The 12,721-nt window shown below is 43.8% G+C and overlaps 1 protein-coding gene across 3 annotated transcripts in view; it reads right to left on the bottom strand.

Annotated features, from left to right (window-relative positions):
- The window catches only part of LOC133245960 (phosphatidylcholine translocator ABCB4), a 72,689-nt gene extending 60,874 nt beyond the window's left edge, over positions 1-11,815 (bottom strand). The window contains exons 1-4 of one of the 3 annotated variants that reach the window (XM_061413735.1): positions 11,613-11,815; positions 11,336-11,421; positions 7,811-7,865; positions 4,055-4,205 (exon numbers count right to left, since the gene is read on the bottom strand). In XM_061413735.1, coding sequence (XP_061269719.1) covers positions 4,055-4,205; positions 7,811-7,865; positions 11,336-11,415 — 286 coding nt within the window. In that variant the 5' untranslated portion in view covers positions 11,416-11,421; positions 11,613-11,815. Of the gene's footprint in view, positions 1-4,054; positions 4,206-7,810; positions 7,866-11,335 lie in introns of all 3 variants that reach the window. The other 2 variants (XM_061413736.1, XM_061413737.1) reach the window with 2 other exon arrangements.
- Positions 11,816-12,721: the final 906 nt, after the last annotated feature.

The raw sequence follows: 12,721 nt of genomic DNA, 5'->3' as shown, positions 1-12,721 counted from the left end.
GTTTCTGCTGCCAGAGGACCAAGGTGTGACAAATGTGTATGAATGTGTTCCTTGAAGAGTCATGTGATGAAATCTGGAATGCTAGATCTGGAAATCTCACGGGATTCGATCTGGAGAAGGCCGCTATCTGATCTTCCAGATGCTACATATTGGGCTTCAGCCTCACAAACAATCTTCAAGGAGTTACCTGGTTGAGTGGCTCACAGCACTGTCTGCCTGTTAGAATCACGTGGGGTGGGTGGAAAAATATATAGGTGTCCAATGGGAACGACAGAAGATGGTTGGATGGCATCACCGACTTGATGGACGTGTTTGAGTAAGCTCCAGGAGTTGGTGATAGACAGGGAAGCCTGGTGTGCTGCAGTCCAGGGGGTTGCAAAGAGTCAGATATGACTGAGCAACTGAACTGAGGCTCCATCCAAGACCAGCTGAATCAGAACCTCTAGCTGAGTCTAGATGATAATCTAAAAATTGCTTCCAATTGCCTTTAATATACCAGGATGGAGAACTCCTTCTCTATTCTGCCTAAATGCCTCCCATAGCAAAGAAATGGGAAATTCTAAAGCTGCTTTTTAATTTTAGAGAGTTCCCATATATTCCATACATTTTATAGATGAGGAAACAGAATCTAAGAGTGGTTGTTGCATTTCCAAGTTCTTACAGCTAGTTTCCCCTCAGTGTTTATGTTCCAGACACTTGACATAAGTCATCTCATTCCATTCCATCAGCAAGCCTACCTTTCAAAGGTGATAACAGTAGGGATCATAGAGGTTAAGTAATTTGCCCCCAGCTCAGGTACAGGCCTAAATAATAAATGCATCCCTTAAGGAACACTCAAAGAGACACTAAATAAGGAGTGCTGTCACTTTGAGTCTCAGAGTAAATCGATGTCTGCCTCCCTTGATTTGGTCCAGGACTTCTTTTATTAATATTACACAGAAACACTCAGCACAAGACAGAATTGGTGGATGTCCAGGCAGTTTTAGCAGTATGGGTAATAAGTCAAGGTAACTGGGGCTCAAAAATGTCTTTTCCTTTCATCTACGTGGCAATGCAAGGGCACGCAGGGTGTATCAATTTCTCCACACAACCTCCTACATTATTACAGCCACACAGACTTGGCATAAAACATCAAGTTCCTAATACTCTGTAGAAACCCTGTTTCCTATGACTCCATTCTTAAGGTTTGGATGTGGAATGTTTTACGCATAGTTTCTGCACAACTGAGTCATTGTGAGGGAACAACCTTGCCACGGAGACTTTATTCTGTTGACAAGGATGGAGTCTGTTCACAATAACTCATTGTCAGACCCTCTTGTGATTTAAACCTTTTTTTTTTTCTTCTAACATTCTCGTCTCATTTGGCTCCCATTGAGTCTTGCTGTCCAAGAATCCAACAGTTCTAAAGAACAGACTCTAGACAAACATCATCTCGGTGAGACGAGCTAGCGAGCTCAGCTAGGGACACCTGAGGGCTCTACCAGCTCTCAACCCCCATGACTTTGGCTAAACTCTACAAACCTAAACATATCAAAGAGCTGTCTGGATTCAGAGTGAGCATGAAATGTAACAATTCTTTTTCTCCAAAGAGCCATGGGAATATTATTTGTACAAACCTGAAGAGTGGACACTGGCATTAATAACATTTGAGGGACTTCTCATTCCAAACCCTCCAAGACAATCAAGTTGCCTAATGACAAACGTGGCTGTAGGGAACCAAGTGTCATTTAATTCGGAGGTCACCGAAACAGCTGGCAACTCTGGTGAGTGTATCACTCCAGCGGTCACAGGTCTGCAGGGGACTTGCTCGTGCCATTCCCCAGAAAGACCTTGAATTTGGCCCTGGGCACAGTACGTGGCACCTGTCTGCCATTCCAGCTTCAAAGCAATTCGGTTGCATAATTAGAAACACATTAAAAATAAGCAGACTGCTCCAAATAAGGAAGCTGTGGAATTACTCTGGTGTTAGCAAAAACCAAAACGGGACTAATAAAACTGGACCAAATGTCAACCTGCCTGGGATAAGTACATTGCATCCAGTTAAGAAAAATTAACTGTGATAAGATATACATTACCATCTTAACCATTTAAAGTGTATTGTTAAGTAGTGCTAAATATATTTACACTATGGTAAAATCAATCTCCAGAACTTTTGCAGCTTCCCCAACTGAAACTATGCCCATTAAACAACTCCCCATTTCCTTATCCTCCACCCCCAGCTACCACTATCTTCTTTTCTGTTTCTATGAATTTGGCTACTCTAGACACCTCCTATAAGCAGAATAATTTGATATTTGTCTTCTTTCACTTAGCGTAATGTCCTCAAGATTCATCCATGTTACAGCAGGTGTCAAAATTTCCTTCCTTTTTAAGGCTTTTTAACACTCCATTGTATGTATGTAACAACTTTTGTTTATCCAGTCTTTCAGCTGAGTTTTTAAAATCCTAAATTGAAGCCAGTTTTGATTGATAGATTCTAATATGGGCATCCTCCTGTTCTGTGTGTGTGTGTTATACATCTATAAAGCTTATAAGAAGTAAAAGGAAAATAAAAATTCCTAGTTTCCTTAAAGACTTTTTAAACTATCCTATCTTACTCTTTACAATATTTGTGTTAAAGTTTTGGCCACTGGTCAAATACAAGTAATCCAGTTAAAACTTTCCCAGACACAATTTTTAAAGGAGAATGTACAGCACTTACATTGGCAGTATAATGTGCACAGTCGTGAGCGTGGTATGGACGTAGAAAGACCTGAGTGAATTCTGCCCTAACGCTGTAAAATTTGGGGAGGTTATTTATTCTCTCCAAGCCTCAGTTGTCTTCATGTGTCACTGAGAATAAGACCTAGCACATGATACACACTATGAAAGATTTCTATTATTTTTGTTATAAAGAGGTTCTTCTCAGAGACAGTAGTACTAGAGAATAAATAAACTATTTTTGTAGGAGTGTGCTTTAACTATTCAAAGGATGCTTCTACTAGACATCTAAAAGGTATTAGTATTCATCAATATTCATGTAAAGAGATCCTATTGTATTAAACTAAGCAATCATGTTCTTAGGTAATTACAACTAAGCCCTACAATGCTAACCAAATATGTAGCTCTCAACAGTGAATGCTGGAAACTCTTCCTGAGTGTCATCTAAATACAGTCTACTGCCTCTCAGGTGTCTCTACTGTGGAAGCTGCCTCTCCTTTATTAGCCGTCTCCTTCACATCCCCCATCTGTGAGCAGCAGGGCTCCACTCGGTCTCCAGCTAGTGCCCGCAGGTCTCTAGGGAGGAACTGAGCCATCGTGCTGGGTAGAAAGCATGGCTATCTTCCTTTCTATGCTAAGTCTGTCTAATATGAAAATAACTTTGTCCATTGGAACCTCACTCCAATGCTGCTGACATAGCCCCTCGTACAGATGGCATGAACTTATGTGACTCCTTTGGCACTCCAGTAATTTTAGTCCTTTGGGAGAGTTTCAAAGCACATCATTCTCATACTGAATCCATTCACTCTTTAGTAAAGTGCTCTGTTAAGGAACAGTCAACCTTGTTGATCCAAATACTAGAGACAGAAAGTAGGTGTCATTTTAGCAAGAAGGATAGGAGAGAGGGGGAGGGGCGGGGAAGAAGAAAAAATAAAAAACAGACCCACAAGCTGAGGACAGCTAAGAAGTATTGCCATGCCAACTGATGCATTTTGAAGCTAGCTCATCAATAGTCATTAACTGAATGGACACTGTGCAGACATGCTCTGCTATGGTTCCACCATCCTCAAGCAGACTGACTTCCTTACTTTATTGAAATACAAAGCTTTCTGGAAATTTCCTTATTCTATACTTAAAGTCCAATAGCATACACTTATTTGTTGAAATTTAACTGATTATTTGAAGAATTTTACCAAGAATTTTAAAACTCCTTCTGTGATATCTGAAGCTACCCAGATGTCCAAACCATGAAGCAAGCAGATGATGAATACAAAAATCAATTTCTAATCTTTCACTCAGTTAAATAAATGAACACATCTATACATCTACATATCTTAATTAAAGAAATGCTTACCTGGAAGGGAGAAATTTCCTCCAGTATTAACAAATCTGTCAGTCATTTCTCCAAATACTATCATCATGAGGGGCAGACCTGATCCATGAGTTATGGCCATGATGGTGCCAAAAGACATAAATAATTTATCCTGCCAATCAGAGTATCGAAACTAAAAAAAAAAAAGAAAAGAGAAGAATACTTAGCTTGTATAACAGAATTTCTCTTTTTTCACAGTGTATGTTCTTTGGATTTTTCTTTAAGGTCAGTAACCATTCCAAATAAATGTATTAGGGAAGAAAGAGAATTTCAATTCAAATCATTGACAGAGTAATTTCAAGATTCTATTCATTTTGTATCTGTGTGGAAAAAATTCTAATTTCATTTAATCAGTGTCTTATTTGGGTAAGTGATTGCAATATAATCAGAAGGGACTAAGATTTGGTTTCATTAAGAAATACTGTTTGCTCTTCCAGAGCTCCTGAGGTAGAAACAGCTAGGGGTTGATCTCATTTACATACACACACATAATACATCCTTTAAAAAGACATTCAGAATATTTCAGACAGAGAATTATAAAGGGTGGAGAGGGAACGGATATTCTGGGTTTTGAGGATAAGGCCCCTTTAAGAGGCTTAAGTTAGCTTTTTGGAAGACAGATCAATAGTGAAGGGCAAGAAACTTAAGGAGTGCCTGGATGTGTGCTTTAGGGAAGTCTTGCTTATGGAGATGATACTCATTGTAGAATCTTGAAGGACAAGGGGGAATTAGCGAAGAAAACTGGGGAGTGCAGAGAAAGTGGGGGAAGTGGGGACTTAGAACAGCAGGGTGACTGGAAACTACATGAGTCCTCAGGGAACTCCACGTGGTGGAATTTCTAAGCACACAGTACAGAGCATATTAGAGAGAGGTCTAAAAGGCCTGGTGGCCACACCAACTATCTTGGATTTAGTACCATCTATAGAGGGCTTCCCGGAGAAGGCAATGGCACCCCACTCCAGTACTCTTGCCTGGAAAATCCCATGGATGGAGGAGCCTGATAGGCTGCAGTCCATGGGGTCGCTGAGAGTCGGACACAACTGAGCGACTTCACTTTCACTTTTCACTTTCATGCACTGGAGAAGGAAATGGCAACCCACTCCAGTGTTCTTGCCTGGAGAATCCCAGGGATGGGGGAGCCTGGTGGGCTGCCAGACGTCTATGGGGTCGTACAGAGTCGGACACGACTGAAGTGACTTAGCAGCAGCAGCATAGAGGGCTTCCCTGGTGGCTCAGCTGGTAAAGAATCTGCCTGCAATGTGGGAGACCCAGGGTCGATCCTTGGGTTGGGAAGATCCCCTGGAGAAGGGTAAGGCTACCCACTCCAGTATTCTGGCCTGGAGAATTCCATGGACTGAATAGTCCATGGTGTCACAAAGAGTCAGACACGACTGAGCAACTTCAACTTATCACTTATAGAGGGAAGTAGTTATACCAGTAAAGTGCACAACACTGAAGAACTAACCAGCCAATCAGTGTCATAATACTCCAAAAACCCTTTGTCCTTCACCACCTTTTTGAGTTCTCTCCAAATTCCCACTTTTTCTCCCCATTTCTGATTGACTGAAACTATGCCTCTCTCTCTGTTCTTTTGTCCTCTGCCTTCCAGACTACATCTCCCGTCTCTCAGTTTTCCATTTCTATACTGTCCCCTCTGTCCCTCACATCTCTCTCATCTTTTTAACCCTTATCTCTGCCCATTTCCCCACCCCACTCCCTTTGGGGGACAAAGAAGGAACAATCATCAAGAGAATGGGTGATGAGTCAGGCTGGCAGATGGTCCTTGAGAGTGGAGGCTGAGTTAGAGGGAGTCACCATGCAGGGGCACCCTGAGGTTAAAGCATAAAGTCGGGGGGCGGTGTGCCAACTGCTCTCAGGGATTTCCAGAAGTTCGGTCTGGGAAACCAAATTCCACATTAAACACAGGGCAAGCAAGAGTGTTGAGAGAGACAAAGGGTGGGAAGCCAGGTGGAGCTTGGAATGAAACAAGGCGGGCAGGTAAAGTCCAGAGCAGGTGGGAAGGGCCCCTAAAATTACCACAAAAGGGACCAGTGTCCCCAAGGTTCACCTTAGTGGCCGGAGGGGAAGGGAGATAGAGCACTTGAGTTTCTGGGCCACAGCTCAAGCACAGGAGCAAGTTGACATGCAGTGTTGTCTTCAAATATTTATGGGAAACTTCTGCTGCTGCTGCTAAGTCGCTTCAGTCGTGTCCGACTCTGTACAACCCTATAGACAGCAGCCCACCAGGCTCCTCCGTCCCTGGGATTCTCCAGGCAAGAACACTGGAGTGGGTTGCCATTTCCTTCTCCACGTGAAACTGAGGAAAGTTTTAAATGCTCTTCATAGTACATTTGAAACTCATGTAATGTAATATATTCACTGCACCTCAATTAAAAAGTTTCTCATATTAATGAAACAAAATTTTATTGTCACCAAGCTTCAGTGAAAATTCCAGGAATTTCACAGTAATATCCTAAGTAACCTAGATCTGTTCTCAGTGGTTTTTCAACAAAAGAAGGCCTTTCTGTGTTGTGCTGTGCTTAGTCACTCAGTCGTGTCCGACTCTTTGCGACACTATGGACTGTGGCCCTCCAGGCTCCTCTGTCCATGGGGATTCTCCAGGCAAGAATACTGGAGTGGGTTACTCCATGCCCTACTCCAGGGTATCTTCCCAACCCAGAGATTGAACCCAGATCTCCCGCTTTGCAGGTAGATTCTTTACCATCTGAGCCATCAGAGAAGCCTGAATGCCTAACTCCTATTAAAATGCAGTTTTATTCTGAACCTCAATCAGAACAGCAGCAAAAAAAATCTATTGAGAATGAAAAAGATTACGTTTATATTTAAGGTTAAACTTCCAAATTCAAATGAAAATTTCTGTTTCTACTTTAAGGTTTGTGACATTTTGTTTTCTGAAAGAGGCAGATTTAAAACCTTTGCATTAAAACCAGATTTAGTTTTACAAACAATTTAGTCTCTAAAGTACTGAATTGAAAAGATGTTACCCTTACTGAGATTTTTAAACACAAAAGTCACAAGCATAAGGGAGAAGAGAATGAAACTTAATAAATTGGAGATTTCAGATGACATGCTTTTTTTTTTTTTTTTTACCAACTTCTTTGTTATCAAATAATGGCTGTCATAGTTTAAAACATATCCTATTCACCAAAAGTGGGCAAACATTTTCTTGGGTCCCCTCTCTAAGACATATTACAAATGAAAAACAGATTTGACTTCTTCCAAAAATATGTTGGCTTGCCCTGGACTGGTGGAAAACCACTGAGAATTATCATAAACATATCTGAATCTGTAATATTAACTTCATATTTAATCAGTTTCCCTGGAGTCCAATGTGAACATAGATTTTTTAAGCATTTACAATTTTCTGTAGTTAACAATCTCCTTGTACACAAGTTTATTTTAAGGTAAATTTGTGTGTGTGTGTGAGAAACAAGATGCAGAGATGTATTTTTCTGAAATTAATTGGTTTGTATGGTGCTTCAAACACCAGTCCTAACTTCAATTTCCCGGTACACCAGTTAGCTCTGCTCTCCCAGCCAGCCTATCCCTACCTGCTTTATCATCCACCTTGAGAATGTGTGCCATTAAATACAATGAGCCAATCCAGGACATCTGCTGCTGCCTGCAGACAAGCTTAAAGCACTTCTCACCACAGATCCAAGACATCAAACGTAAATGAAGGCAGAACTGATTCAAACTTAGTATTTCACAGCTTACCAATGTTAATGGTCCAATCAAATTTACTTTCTTCATTTTTTCCTTAGCTTGGCTGCTGTAAAAAAATATATATATATTTTTTATGTATAAAAAATTTAAATTTTTGAATTTAAAAACTCTTACAAAATATTTCACAGTCAACTGAATATAAATTTAAGTAGTTGCCATATTTGAATATTATATTTTCAAATGTAAAAGAGTGATGTCCACAAACTGTCTTATCCAGTTTAACACACAGTGTAAGGCAATGACCAAGTGCAAAGGTAACTGTCCAAGGCACTACAGGAATCTCTGGATAACCGGGGAATGGTCACCTGCCTTGCAGCACGCATGCACAGAAGGAAGATGACCATGTCAACAACGTCTGCAAGATCAGTTAATGCTTCATGTGCTAAAAAGGTACATATTGATCTAAAATTAGTAAAGGCCACTCTTCTGAATGATTACAGGGAGTGCTGTCAGGAAATCCTGTCAGCTCTACATTCAAAATACATCTGGAGTTCGCTCACTCTTCGCCACTTTCATAACTATCCTAACAGCCCAGAGAACTCCTGCCTTGTTTCTCCACTTCCGCTTATGCCCACTTCAGTCTGTCCACAACACGATACTCAGAGTCATCATTTAAAAACACAAGTCACATGCTTGCTAAAGAGGAGGAAGAGGCAAGGGATGGATTGGGAGTTTGGGATTAGCAGATGCCAGCTATTACACATAAGATGGATGAACAAGGTCCTCCTGAAGAGCACAGGGAACTATATCAACATCCTGTAATAAATCATAATGGAAAAGAACATGAAAAACTGTGTGTGCAAATATATACATATATATATGAATAGCGGATCATTTTGCTGTATAGCAGAAATTAACACAGCATTGGAAATCAACTCTACTTCAACAAATTAAAAAAAAACTCTCAGGTCATATTATGCTGCTACTCTGCTCAAAGGCTTACAAGTGGCTTCCACTTTTCTCAGAGTAAAAGCCAGATCCTTACACTGGCCTCTCCGGCCCCACATGATATTCTTTGTTGCCTCTCTGAGCACAGTGCCCACTCCCACTCCTGCCAGCTCTGCTCCAGACACCCAGGTCTCTCTGCCTCCGCTGTCCTGTGAACACTCCAAACACGTCCCCCACAGGGTCTGCATTACCTCTGCTGGGAGGGGTACATATATGCCACACAGCTCTCTCATTTTTTTCAAGTTCTTGCTTAAATATTGCCTTCTCAATATGACCTACCTTAACTACCCTATTTAAAATTGCTTTTTTGCACTCCTGATTTCTTTAGCCTTAATTAACGTGTTCCCATAGCATTCATTACCTGCTAACAATTGTTTGAAGGACTAAGTGCCCCTGGGAAAAGAGTTTATGGATGCTTCTTTTTCACAAATGATCACATATTTGCATAGATCTAACTTTATATTACTTAAAGCCCAAGAGTGCCCCTGGTTTCTTGGTCTGGGATATCTGATGCCCTTTGATGATAATTTGTCTCAGAAGCACAGGCTATTAATTTGGTTTTAGGTTGGAAATGCTGTTGCTTCTTCAGTCTTGGGTATGGAATGAAACACAATCTGGTTCTCCCCTTAGGCAGGAAGATGGAATTTGATGTAATATTTTTCTTTTATGTATCTTGGGCTTTAATTCCATGGCATATAAAGACTACTTGCAAGATTTTAGCAACTACTATTCAGCATATGTATTGTTTACATCTATTCTCAATAATAAATAAATGCTAACTGTAGGAGAGCAGACTTTTTTTACCTAAATGCATTTATTTAAATTTCCAGGTAAAGTTTTATTCACAGGACTTGATCCCAAACTATCTGGAACATTTTCTGAAATCAAAGGACTGACATCTGCAATGAAATATGTTCACAAGAATGTGACAGGCGAAACTGCGTGATCGCAACAACCATGGAACTCAGTTTTCCCTGGACCACTGAAGTGAGCTGAACTTCTTTAGCATGCAAGATTTGGTCCATTTTTTATAAAAGTGTGTCTCATTACACTTAAGTTCATAATCTTAACTTTTTCTTAGTCTTTTACACTCTTTAAACTGTCTTCTTCCCAACACAAGGCTGTGAGCCCTGGTTCTGAGAACTTCTTGGGTTCTGCTGTGTTACTACATCTTTTGCAGGGGTAACCCCTCTGTACACTCACTAATGTTTAGCCTGTGCAACAGAGAAATAGACTTCTTGGAGAAAATGCCACCTATTTACAGATTCACAGTCAATTCCAGCCTAAATTGCCAGCGAATGAAAACCACATTTTTCTAGAAGAAAAAATACCATCCATGGGTTTTCCAATTTCATAGGGCAAACTAGATATTCTGTGAATGAATACCATGGTACATAGAAGAAATAAAGCAAGATTATTGTATGAAGAAATTAACAGGCTAAAATAATGCCCCGGTTTAACCACCAGATAGGCATGTTCTCTGTTAACTAATCAGGCCACTTGCAGCTTGAGGACCCACTACAGAACCTGATAAGTTTGTCCCTCTGGGTGATCACTGGATGACACAGGTCAATTGGTTCTGGGTGGCTTGGCATGAACTCAGAGACCACAACAGCCTCATAAATTTTGACGCTGAAGGCAAAAACGATTCACTGTCCCCAAAGTGAAAGAGGGACAAAGCCAGCATGCCACTTACTGATTGCTTCTGCCCCTACTAAGGTGGAGAAGTGAGAGTGACAAGGGCCCTTGGGGCCAAAGAGCCAGCACAGGGAGAAAGACAGGCAAGCAGAGAAAGGCAGAGGTTTCCCCCTTGCATTTGAGCAACAGTTTCTTTGGAAGCACAGGTAACCTGCCCCAGGCTGCTCAAGGTTCCCCTCCCCACCTCACCCCTCACCCCCCAGAGGGGAGAAAGAGGGAACCGGAGAGCTGAGAGGAAGGCCGGTAAAATGAGGAGGAAGAGGAATAATGAGTGGAGGAAGGAGCTGCCTGCTTCACTACACTTGTTTAAAAAGCACAACCATCAACAGCAGGTGTCTGATGCTCTTTAAGCCCGGAAGATCAGACGAAGCTTATGAGACATTTCTGGAAAAGTCGTGAGCTCCATAATGCAAGGAGTGTTACACCACACATGCTCATGGAAGGGCCCTGCACAAAGGGAAGGGGCGCCTTCAACCATGCTCTCTTTCCTGGTGGTGTTTATTGGCGAAGTCGTGTCTCTTTGCCACAAGAGGACTGTAGCCCACCAGGCTCTTCTGCCCATGGGGATTCTCCAGGGAAGAATACAAGAGTGGCTTGCCTTGCCTGTCTCAAGGGGATCTTCCCAACCCAGGGATCCCCGCATCTCTGAGGGATTCTTTATCACTGAGCCACCAGGAAAGCCAGCCTGTCGCAAAAGAAACCTCAGTGACATTCCTTGGGTAAAGTCAGAACCACAGAAAAGACTCTAAGGAAACTCCAAAACAAAGGCCAAAGGCATCATCCACTCAACTTCTTTGCTCGGCTCCATGTGGCTCTGCTGACTCGCGTGTAACGAGAAAAGCAGAAAAGCGGTGGCCGAGGGTGATGTACCTGCTGACGCCCAGTTCAAATCCGTCCTCCCTGGTCTCGGTGATCCGGAATGTTGCGATCCTTCCCACCTCTGGATCCATCTCCGCCTGGGGAGAAACCAGTCTCAGGTCCTGGGGCACCAGCCCCAGCCTGGGGAGGTCGCTCAGCCTCCTCACAACACCCCCCTCCCCACCCCGCCGGGGTTCGGGGCCAGCAGACTGGTCGCCCGGACCCGGGAGGACCGCGCGGATGCCACGCTGCCCGCCGCCGGGAGCCCACCTTCCCGAGCTTCCCTCACCCGGGACTGCGCCTGTTTCTGGCCGAGCCGCTGGGCGCCGGGGCTGCGGGGCCTGGGACTTTGCTCGCTCCCGCCCCCGCCCCTCCCCGAGAGTGTCCGGCCCCAGCGACGCCTCCTGAAGCCGCCGGGGCCACGGCCCCGGGCAGAGGAGGCGCTCCAGCCGCCAGGCTCGCTCCGCACACCCCGCGGGGAAGGGTGCCCGGCGCGCCTCCCCCCGCTGCGCCCACCCCCGGCGAGCAGCCAGCCCCGAGCCAGCTGCGGCCGATAAGCCCCGCGACCAGCCTGATGCCGCTGGGTGTTCCGAAAGCCTCGCCTGGCGGGCCACTCGAGCCCTCCAGAGTGACTGTCACACTCCTTCAGTGCAGTTTTCTTTTTGAAGCCTTGCGGGGGACAGTTTGTACATGCTCACCAATGATGGGGCAGCTGAGGGACACGAGAGACCCCTAGGCTCGCCTCCCGCTGCTTCTGCATCCCCGGGTCTGCTGCCCGGGGGGCACCGAAGCCACCCGTCTCTTGGGATGCTGAGAACAGGGCAGGGCCGCCCAAAAACATCGCATTAAGCTCTTCGCAGGATAATGCAGCCGGTGCCTTCTCAACACTTAGAGGCACAGAACTTTAGGGCTGGAAATCGGCCTAAACTTTAGGGCTTTAGAAATCGCCAAATTCAACCGCTTCTCCTCCACTCCCTTTCCGATAGGAGACTGAAGCCCAGAGAGGTCGAGTCTCGCCTGTGGCTGTGTCCTCAGGACTAGGGTCCAGTCTCCAGTGTCCTCTCCTGGCATCCTGCTCTGATCCTGCACTTCTCCCTGTGCTCAGGTGTCTCTACACCTCGCGCTCTAGGTGTAGGATTCACACGGGAATCCTCTGTGTGGTTTTCTCATCCCTTTTCATGAACCACCAGGCTCCTTCCTAAAGGAAAATCTAAAACAGGGAGCAGCATGTTATCATAGCTTTGAAGCCAGTGGGATCCAAACTCAGAGCTTCCTATCTTACTAGCTATGTCACCTTGGACACTCTCGCTTCTCTAAGCCTCAGTTTCCTCATATGGTAACTTGAGGATAAAACACGCCCCTTGCGAGGTCACTGTGAGGAATAAATGAACTAAGAAG

This window comes from Bos javanicus, chromosome 4, assembly GCF_032452875.1.
Source record: "Bos javanicus breed banteng chromosome 4, ARS-OSU_banteng_1.0, whole genome shotgun sequence".
Taxonomy (NCBI): domain Eukaryota; kingdom Metazoa; phylum Chordata; class Mammalia; order Artiodactyla; family Bovidae; genus Bos; species Bos javanicus.
This window is presented reverse-complemented; position numbering and strand designations above follow the sequence as displayed.